At 42.9% G+C, this 11,210-nt stretch overlaps 1 protein-coding gene across 1 annotated transcript; it reads right to left on the bottom strand.

Moving 5' to 3' along the window:
• Nucleotides 1–3,966: 3,966 nt before the first annotated feature.
• On the bottom strand, nucleotides 3,967–10,782 carry LOC132381686 (probable G-protein coupled receptor 139). Its single transcript, XM_059951279.1, has 2 exons — nucleotides 10,731–10,782; nucleotides 3,967–4,856 (listed from the first exon to the last, which is right to left on the bottom strand). Exons 1-2 carry the CDS (start codon nucleotides 10,780–10,782, stop codon nucleotides 3,967–3,969), a joined length of 942 nt encoding a protein of 313 aa, XP_059807262.1.
• Nucleotides 10,783–11,210: the final 428 nt, after the last annotated feature.

Here is an 11,210-nt window from a genome sequence, read left to right as displayed (position 1 = left end):
ACTACCCCTATTGATATATTCAGCACGGATCTCCTTATCCTTCATATTCTTTTCATTGGAAACTAGTGAAGCAAAGTGCACATTAAGTATCTCACACGCAGTCTATGCATCCACGCATATGTTCCACCTTTTATCCATCAGTGGTCCCACCCTCTCCGTAGTTATCCACTTACTCTTGATGTGTGTATAGAATACCTTGGGATTCACAATCTAACTTCCAAAGAATTTTACATGACCCCTTCTGGCTTTCCTAATTGACTTAATTTGATATTTTCCGGTTTCTTTATACTCCTCATGTGCTTTGTTTGAGCCTGACTTCCGAGGTTTCACACACCTTTCCTTTATCATCTTGACCAAATTCATCACCTCTCTGGGCATCCAAAGTTGTGTAATCTTTCCATCCCCGTCCTTACTTTTAACAGGAATATATCCTCCCTGCACGCAGTGCAATTGATCTTTAAACACCCTCCACACGTCCGATGTGGACATGCTAGAGAAAAGATATTCCCAATTAACGCTTCTTAATTCCTGCCCAATGTCCTCATAATTTGCCCTACTTTAATTTTAGATTTGCACAAGGACTATAGTATCTTTATCTATAGCTATCCTGAAATTTAAGTACTTGTGGGTGGTCAATGTTCATCCACTGATAGGCCAGTCACCTGGCCAGGCTCATTCCCGAACTGTGGGTCCAGTACGGCCTTTACTTTCTTTGTGTCCTCTATACATTGATTTAGGAAACCATCCTGGATAGAATTAACAAATTAACTGCAGTCTAAACATCTCACACTAAAAGGTTCTAGTTGATATTAGAGAAGTTGATGCACCCCATGACCACAGCCCAACAACTTTAGGAATTTCTTTCATCTGATTGCATATCTGGTCTTCAATGCCTCCGTAGCTATTAGGTTGGTGGGTTGAAGGGGAGAATGCAGTTCAATCCCATCGGTGTCATTGCGCCCTTCCTATTTACGATTTCTACCCAAGTAGTTTCAATGTGTAACTCCTCCGCTATGCCACCCCTTTGTGCAGTTAGGTGTCATCCTTGATTAGCAGTCTGACCATCCTTTTTTACCTCATCTGTTATCGTTTCTAAAACTTCAAAACCTAGTAATTAATCATCCATCCTGCCCCTCAATCACGCAAGTTTCTGTACTGGGTATAACATCGTAGTTTCATGTACTGATCCATGCTCTAAATTCGTCACCTTCACCAATAATGACCCTAGCATTAAAACTTCAGACTAGCATTCCAGCATTAACACACTTCAAACTGTCCAAGCCATCATGCGTGTTATTTAGAAGTTGCCTTCCAGTACTTTACCGGATAGCTACCTTTTGCATTGATCTTTTACTTCAGCTTCCGGCCCTCTCTGCATTGACTTCTTAATCTTCTTATCTCTCTTGGTGGTCACACATCTACTGTCCGAAGCCTGTACTCTGGATGTGACCACGTCTTCTGCGTTATCCCCCCCCCCCCATCTCTGGAATCTACTTGATGAACCTCCTAGGCACCGTGTTCAAAGGTAGGATATCGTCCCTCTCTCATGCACCGCCCCAGGTGCAGCCTCACCATAACCCCAGATAGTTGGAGAATAACCTCTCTGCTCTTAGATCCAATCCCTGTAGCGATGAAGGTCTACATGCCGTTGCCTTCTTGATTGCCCGTTGCACCTGCAAACCATCTTTTTACGATTCATGCACAAACACTCCCAAGTCCTTCTGCACAGCAGCATGATGCAGTCTTCTACCATTTAAATAACAATTTGATCTCCCATTTTCATTCCAATGTCGGAGACCTTGCACTGACGAACATGGTATTTCATCTGCCAGACCCTTGCCCATTTACTTAACGTATCTATATCTGCTTGCCATCCATGTATTCCCTGCACAATTTGCTTTTGCAGTCAATTTATTGTCATGTCCCACCTTAGATACATTACACTCGGTGGAGGGTACTGTTGCTTATTTTTGCTGGTGGGTGCGAGGGATCGTCGCTTTGCTGCTGTTTATGCTTGGGAGCTTGTGGTGGCTGGTTTCTTTGGGGTTCCAACGTTTAACTATCATTCATTCATCGGGAATCTCCTCTGTTTTCGTAGATGTTTGCGAAGAAAAAATATCTCAGGACGTGTACTGTATACACTCCTCTGACATTAAATGTACCTATTGAAACTTCTGAAAACAGCACCTGCCTTTGCTGAATCCTTGCTGCGTCTGACTGATAGATCCATTTCTTTCCAGATACTTTGCTATTCCTTCTTTAACAGCTTCAAGCATTTTACCAACTACAGAAGGTAAACTAACTGGTCTATGGTTGCCTGGCCTTTTGCTTACATCCATTCTTGAACAGTGACTTTGCATTCGCCTTCCTTCAATATGGCGGGACTTGCTCAGCGTCCAGTGAATTTTGGGAAAGCCTTAGCTATAACCTGTGCCATTTCTTTCAGTACCCTAGGATGCATTCTATCATGAATCCATTCACTACCATTCAGTGCCCAATACAGCCATTCCAGACGAGGCGACTCTTCACTTCTGAGTCTGTTGGAGTCTGTATCCTGTGTTCCCAATGTGGCCACCCTCTTTATTGCTGAGACCATACATAGATTGGAGAATCCAATCCAACTCCATCACGCCAGTCCATAGCTTCCTCCAATGCCACAAACAGGCCACACGAAAGTTGAAGGAGCAACACCTTATTACCTGTCTGGATACCCTCCAACCTGACAGCATGAACATTGATTTCTCCAACAGCCTTTATTTCCCCCCTCCCGCCTCCCCACGTTCACCATTCCTCTTTGCTGTCCCCCTCCATCATCAATTTCCTTACATTTCCATCACCTCCCTCTGGCACTCCTTCTAACCTTTCTTCCATGGTCATTTAACCTCTCATCAGATCCCACCCCTCCCCCGAATCCGCTCCAGCCCCTTTCACCAATCAGCTTCCAGCTTTTCACTTCACTTCTCCCGTCTCTCCTTTTCACCTGTCACCTACCCCATTCTACTTCTTCCCTACGCTCACCCACGTTTTTACTCCAACTTCTCATTTTACTTTCCAGTCCTGATGAGCGGTTCGGACCGAAACGTCAACTGTTTATTTCTTTCCGTCGATGCTGCCTGGCCTGCCTAGTTCTTTCAACATGTTGTGTGTGTTACCTTGGATTTCCAGCATTTGTACATGTTCTCGTGTTTGTGAGTCTCCAACCAGAGGCCATGGAGCAACAGTAAAAGGTGAAAAGTTTAACTGGAGCATGAGGGGAAACATTTTCAGTCAGAGGGTGGGGAGAGTGTGGACTGTTCTGTCAGCTCGGTGTCAATACTTGAGACAAGTTTGGATAGAAAGATGAATGGCACGTGCAACATAGCTATGATGTATGATAGCAGGCAGTTTAAATGGTTTCTGCATGGAATAAGTGAGCCGAATGGCCTCTTTCTATGACTCTATGCATGCTTAATGATCCGGAAACTGTTTCATTTCCTCTTCCACCAGTTTTCTGAATGGACCATCAAAACATAAAATACGATCTTGTTATTCCATTTCGGCACAGTTAATTTAATTTATTCTGCATAGACTTCCTGCCTCCTTGAACTGAAACCTTGTTCCCATCCTTCCTACGCCGTGAACTCCTAATATTAACCGAGGGGTCCGTAGACCCCAGGTTGGAAACCCTGGTTAGAAACAATTTTTAACGTCTAGCAATGTCAAATCAATCAGAAGAAACATAGCATGGTTCAAAATTATGCCATTTTGCACGGGGAAAGAGAGTTTAATGAGGGCAAAGGGCCATTTGCATATCAATAGGCCAATTTGTGATCTAGTGGAATGGGGAAACCTGCGTTGATTTCTCTATATTTTTAACCTACGGTAATCACATGCTTTCTTTTTAACCAAAGCTCCTTTATCATCTACACTTTTGACGGCCCCTATCGTTGGACTTCTGTCGTCAATGCTTCTGAAAAGCAATATATTTTATTTGACTGAAGATATAATTCGAGTGAACGGGTATTTGAGCATGTAGAACAGGTCCTTTCTGAACTGTCTCTGGGTCGCGGTGTAAATGAACGTGTTTGAGCAGCAGCTGAGCATCTGAAGCATAGTCGCTGAACGTTCAAACTTTGTATACCGTCTGATGTAACCTCTGATTAGAAATGAATCTTGCGCACGGTAGTAAATAAAATATGCAACACTTGTGGCCCAGAGTAGAATAAAAGTGCCGGAGATGGCGAGCAGCAAAATGATGGACCTCCTACGGTTCACCATCTCGGGATCCTCGCTGCTGGACTCTCGGAGACTCTTGCGCACCCGATTAGAGACCAAAATGCGCCTGACGGTCAGCGCATTGAGCAATACAATTAAACAGAACGGAATCACTGGGGTTAGCAGCTGGTCAGTCCAAGAAAATGCAACCCATTCCGGAAGAGCATAAAATATCTGTAGTATAAGACAACCCCACGAAATATTTTTGCGAATGAAGTAACTAACGTAGGCAAAAGGCCAGGGAATGTTCTTAAAACAGAAGATCGCACTCAGTGTCACAAGAACCACCAGCGCTGTTCTCTCGGTGCAGTATTTTCTTGCCAGTTTCTGTGTGGAAATTGCTACACATCGATCAAATGTGAAAGCGACTGTGAACCAAACAGAACAGTCGACAGTCGCGGTCGATAGGAAGAGAATTAACTTGCACAGGGGAGTGTAGAACAAGAAAGAGTCCCACCAGTACACTGCAGCAATCTGGTGCAAAGTCACCTTGCAGACAATCACCGAGAGGTCCGCCGTCGCCATAGCCACCAGGTAGCGAGTGATACATCTGGAGAGACCGGACTTTCCACGGGACAGCGTTATAATCGTCAACAGGTTCACTGGAAGAACATGAAAGAATAAACCGTGAGCAGGGCTAAGAACTGCTGCGCTGCGACTGAAGTGACTGGAGGGAGGTGCGTTTAGTTAATTTATTCTCACACTTGAACTACAAGTGGGCAGACTTTTTAATGTTTCCCTTCCTCTGATTCAAACTCCCTGAACTTTCACACAAACAGACATATTTCATTCGAAAATACTATAATGACGAAGAATTTAATTTAACCCCAGCTTTAAAAATACAAAAAAGTAAAGAAGGTCGAAGATTGAAAAGCAGTGTTTGAAGGAACAACCCAAGGGAACAGCAGAAGGAAGGTGCTGGCAGCAAGAAGGAAACAATTCTCAGCAGAGTTCAACTTCCAGGAGAACGTCAAAATGTAGGAAAACAATTTGTAAATAGACAGTAAAGCACAGGAAATTCTGCAGGATCTCATCAGGCCAGGCAGCATCTACGGAAACGAAGAAAGAGTCGACAGGTCGGTCGCCGACTCTTCCTGAAGATCCAAAGGGAAAGGGGACGACGCCAGTAGCAAACGGAGGAATGGTGTTTGGGGAAGGAGTGTTGGAAGAAGGTGATAGGTTCTACCAGGTACGTAGGAAAGGTTAAGGAATTGAAAGAAGGCGTCTTTTAAGAGAAGAGAATAGACAATGGGAAAAATGGAAAGACATGGAGACCCTTGGGGAGGTGAAAGGCAGGTGAAAGAGGTAAGAGACTAAAGTGAGAAATAGAAGAAGAGGGGAGGAGATTCCAGAAATCCGAACTAACTAATGGTGCTGTTTATTCAGCATCTGGAGAATCTCTTGTGTTTATAGTGTTGTTGATACATCAACAATCTGGCGAAGAAACCGGGAAATGTTTTGATATCGGAGGGTGGATTCGGAGAGAACAGTCAAACGATCTTCTAAATTCTGAACAGAGAAGAATGAATTGGATGGTCATGCATTGGGTATGGTCTGTGTATGAGAAAATAGATTCGAAAGAATGACCAATTATCGAACTGCTGGAAAAGAATCATCCAATCGGCTTCCCAGTTAAGCATGGGTATGAATCCCCGCGACTGCCAGCTCCTGGTAGCTCTTCTGGAAATCCGAATAAAAGGAAAGAGAGTAGGGTTCGAGTTCAGATGCGCCAGACTGCCAGAGCAAATTGACACTCTCCATCTGTTCTATGCTGTTGATATGCTGTTGATCACACTGACATACAGTTCGATTTTTCTCTAATAATCTGCCACCACAATTCTTCAATGTTTCTTAAAATTCACAATTGTCAAATAGTAAGAGCGTGAAAATGAACATGTGCCAAAATGCAAAATTGTTACCTTGGCTGCCAGATAGACAGCCCGCATTGGCTGAATTGTCTCGTATTCATATGAAAATTAATCAAAATAGTAATGCGACGATGATAAATCAGTCAATCGACTGTATTCGAAGGACAACACATTCCCATTTATGTGCCTGAGAGAATAGTTAGTTTTAGGCTGTAATGCTAATAATGCCATGGACACAACATGCATTCAAACTCTTCGAAGTAAAATATTAACACATGTCCTGGTAGTCTCTGCGAATAACAGTTTATTGTAACCCCATGATATCTGCGATGGCTTTCTGCAGGTGAAATCTTCTAAATCAAGGCTTGGCACCTTCTCCCGCCCCTCCAACATTTAAAAAAATCTGCCACCTCTTATGCAACGGCCTCCTTTTCGTCCAAGGAAATCAGACTCGTGCTTTTTATCAGGTGGTTCATTCATGATTCCACCGAAATGCATAACACGAAAGTTATGAGTAAATTTCTGCGATTTCCAAGTTAGAGCTTACAGTCCTGTTAGATCGACGCAGATATCCATTCCAATTATCCTACCCAGAATTTCGCAATTTAATCCATCTTTCATATTTATTTTGCATTTGCAAGCTCCCAGAAGCAATTGAGGCATAATGGAGAACTCAGTCTGATCCATCTTACCGAGGACTCCAAATACTGCTAAAAATGGATAATAATAGTATTCGTACGGTAGGTTCCAACTCCAAATCATTTTCCGTCGAGGTGACCACTCTGCGCAGGCATCCAAATTGAATTCCGTTGCAATATGAATTGGGCACCTGTGTGCGTTTATATTTATATAGCAAGCAAAAACGACTTGGGAATTGGTGATCACCTCCCTGAGGGTTTCGATTCCAAATAAGTGTTGAGCTGGAGCTTTGTTAAGTAATCCGCTTCATCGTTGCATCTGCTCCTTGCACAAACAGCGGGTGAGCAGAGGCGAAATAATGCAACTTGAAAATAACATTTTAAGGTACGTTTGAAAGTGCCAAGCGTACCTGGTCGTTTGCAAGTCTAGTCGAGTCGTGGAAATATGAATATCAAGACCAACTGAAAGGACAGAATATACAATGCTCGACTGAATCTTAGCACAATTCAAATATTATTCGCTTCCGTATTGTTACCAATGCGCCAAAAGGTAACATCTGGTCGTGCTGCAGTGACCGAATTTTTAAATACAAAGAAGCTGTCTTTCAGGTATAATGAGATGTGATAAAATTAGTATTATAATCAGAATCTGAATCAGGGTTAACATGTGCAATTTGTCGTTCTGCTGAAGCAGTACTTTGAAAACAATAAAAATAAAAACTCTACATTACAATATTAAGTATATATAAAACACAGAAAGATATGAATTACAAAACGAGTATAGCGGTTGTGTTCATGTGTCCTTTCCGAAATCTGCCGGCGGAGCGGAAGAAGCTGTTCCTGGAAGGTTGCGTGTCTGACTTCAGCTCCCGTTCCACTCCATCACCCGATGGCAGCATTGAGAAGAAAGCATGACCTGGGTGACTGGGGTCATATTGATGGATGCCCATGATGAAGCTGGTAGTGTTTACAACTTACAGCAGCATTTTACCATCATGTGCATTGGCCCTCCCATGCTCGACGATAATGCAACCAGTTAGATTGATCTCTACGTAAGAGCAGATATGTGTCATCTTATCACTATTTAGAATCCTATTAGTTTAAAAGTTATTGGGAGAGATGCTGACAGTTCAAATGTTAAGGTGTTAAGCTGCGCAGTGGACATTTTAGAGCCATTGAGCACCATCTTGCAGTGGTTGTGCTGGCGAGAATGTTTCCTATGGAAGAGGCATCCGCGAAATTTAAAGACATTAAAGGTGAGATATGAAGAATTGTGGACGTACATGTTGAGTGAATGACAAGGCCTCCGGGTTTTAGGAAAGGTGTTCATGAAAGACATTGGCACTTGTATTCAAAAAAAGTTTACAATGTGTATTTGGAGTGAGGAACTGGGTCATCTGTTGATAATTAGATGAAGGTAGAAGCAAAGGTAAGACAGGATTTGGGGAGCTTTCCTAGTGATGGCCTAGGCCGTATCAACTACTTTTTGTAGGATATTCCGTTGAAGGGGAAAGGAGTTTCAGTTCGTTAATACACTCTACACCGCACATCCGAAGAGGATTGTCAAAGTTTTCGATGTTATGCCGAATATTTGGAAATTCCAAAGGAGGTAGAGACGCTGCACTCATTTGTCGTAAATGAACTTAAGTGTTAGGCCCGGGACAGGTCCTCTGGAATGGTAACACCGAGGAGTTTAAAGAGATACTGACTCTCACCATTTCAGATCCTTCGATGAGGACTGTCTCATGGACATTTGGATTCCTCGACCTGAAGTCAATAATCAGCTCGGCACTAATCATACTGAGTGTTTTTGGCACTCAGTTAGAGATTGTTGCTGTGACACCACTCAGCCAGATTTTGTATCTCTCTCCTATATGCTGATTCGTCACCAGCTTTGATTTGTCTCCCGACAGCGGTATCGTCAGCAAACTTGAATATGACATTGGAATTGCGACTAGCCACACTGTTTGATCTGTAAAGCGAGTAAAGCAGGGGCAGAATGAAAATTGTGGATGACAGTTTGTTGCCAATTCGAACTGATTGGTGTCTGCAAGTGAGGAAATCGAGGATCCAATTACACATAGAGTTATCGAGGCCAGAGTCTTGGAGATTATTGATTAGTTTTGAGCGGATGATGGTATTGAAAGCTCAGACACATTCGAGAAATAGTATCGTGATGTATGCGTCTTTGCTGTCCAGATGTTCTAGGGTTGAGTGACGAGCCAATGTGATGGCATCTGCTGTGGACCTGTTGTCCCGCAAGTAAACTGGAGCGGACAGTGACACTTCTCAGGTAGAAGTTGTTATGTTTCACCAACAACCTCTCAAAGCATTTCGTCTGTGGGTACACTGGACGATAGTCCTTGTGACAGGAGACCACGTGCTTCAGAGGCACCGGTGGAACGAAGTCTCCTTAAAGCATTCGGGTACCTCAGACTGCCGAAGCGAGATCTCAGTGAACACTCCAGCCAGTTGATCAGCAGGTTTTTAGTATTTGACCGGGTACCCAGGCTGGGTCCGATGCTTTTAGTTGGTTCATGCTCCTGAAGGCTGCTCTCACGTCAGTCTGAGAGACTGAAATCCCAGAATCATCGGGGCTGCGGAATGTTGTAATGATTCCTCCATGTTTTCACGGTCAAAGCAAGCAAAGTAGGCTGAACTCACTTGGAAGTGATGCCCTATTGCCAACTATGCCGTTTGTTTTTATGTTATAGGATGTGATAACATTAATGCCCTGCTAGAATTGTCGATTATCTTTCGTTGATTCAAATGTTACTTCGTCGGTGAGATGTATTTATGGGCTGAGATCGAGTCCAATTCGCAATTGACGATTTAATAATTACTCACATGAAAGGTACAATGATGATCAGTGTTAATATTCTCGTCACAGAGACATGCAACGTAAATGTGCCTTCAGTTGGACAACCATACATTACATATTAAGAACAGAATTGGACCATTTGGCATATTCAGTCTGCACCGCCATTTCATCATGACCCACTTGATTCTCAGCCCCAAAGCCTGCCTTCACCCCATATCTTTTCATGCCCTAACTAATCAAGACTATGTTAAACACTGCCATAAATATACCGGATGATTTGGAGTCAATCGCCACCTATGACAATGTATTCCACATTTTCACCAATGTCTGTCTGAGGAAATTACTCCTCATTCCGTTGTTAATGGAAATTTCTCTATTCTGACTCTGTGGTCTTAGACCCTCCAGCCATAGGAAGCGTTTTCTCCACATCCACCCTGTTGAGGTCGTTTAACGTTCGGTAGGTTTGAATGAGACTTTCCGCCCAATTCTTCTGAATTCTATTCAATATCTGTCCAGAGCCATCAAATGTTCTTCATATCGAGAATCAGAATCAGAATCAGAATCAGGTTTAACATCATCGGCAGATGTCGGGAAAAGTGTCGAGTTTGCTGCGCAGCACAATGCCTTTCCAAGCACAAAAGTTAAAAGTATATTTTTTCTCTCTCAGAATACATGCATATCACCAAATGCAGCTCCGAGATTCTTCTTCCTGTGGCCAGGCAGAGAACAGCAAATATAACCAGGATCAATGAAAGAACGGGAGCATAGAGGACAACAAACTGTGCAAAAGCAAATATAACTCAACCGCACTAAATAAACATAGCGTGCAATAACAAGATAAATACTACTTAAAGTTTGATGACTAGTTGTGGGAACATCTCAGCAGATGAGTCTAGTATCCTCCTTTGTTCAAGAGTCCGATGGTTGAAGGGTACTAACTATTCTTGATCCTGTTGGTGCGAGACCTGGAGCAATTGTTCCTTCTACCTTAATGCAGAAGCGGGAAAAGAGCATGGCGTGAGTGACGATCTTTGACGAACGATCATGTTTTCCGACGACAGCAGTTCAAGAAAATGTGCTCAATGGTTTAGAGGGCTTCTCCCTTGTTGAAGGGTGGGGGGGGGGGGGGCGGGGTGGCGAATCCATTACCTTCCGAAGGATATTTCCGCTGAAACTCATTGTTGTTCCCAAATCTGGCCATAATTAGTCCAGGCGGTGAAATTCCACTAAACATCTGTAGAGGTTTGTTAAGGTTTTTGATGACATATCGAATCTCAGCAGACTTCTGAGAAACTGTCTTTGCAGTTCTTTGTAGCAACGTTTATATGATGGGTCCAGGACTAATCCTTTGATATGTGACACTAAAGAATTTAAGGATATTCACTATCTGCATTTCTGATACTCCGATGATTTTGTTGGTCTTGCGGACATTGAGAGAAAGGTCCATAATACATATGAATAGAGATAAAACGCGAATTAAGGCATCTAATTATATTATATAGCTAAATTTAACAAGTATTACATGAAATAGAAATAAAACTGTAGTGTGGTGGAGTGCACGTGTTCAGTGTATATTCTGAAATCGGATGGCAGTGGGAAAGACGCTGTTCCTGAAACGTTGAACATAGA

The sequence above is a fragment of the Hypanus sabinus genome, chromosome 26, assembly GCF_030144855.1.
Source record: "Hypanus sabinus isolate sHypSab1 chromosome 26, sHypSab1.hap1, whole genome shotgun sequence".
In the NCBI taxonomy this organism is placed as follows: Eukaryota; Metazoa; Chordata; class Chondrichthyes; order Myliobatiformes; family Dasyatidae; genus Hypanus; species Hypanus sabinus.
The sequence above is the reverse complement of the archived record's forward strand: the minus strand, read 5'-3'. Positions and strand labels throughout refer to the sequence as shown.

Excerpts from the sequence above, each read along its gene's own strand:
- LOC132381686 (XM_059951279.1), bottom strand. The coding sequence starts at position 10,782 with ATGGCCAGATTTGGGAACAACAATGAGTTTCAGCGGAAATATCCTTCG. Across the intron at positions 4,857-10,730 it reads GCGGAAATATCCTTCGGAAG|TGAACCTGTTGACGATTATA; the intron begins GTAATGGATTCG and ends ATGTTCTTCCAG.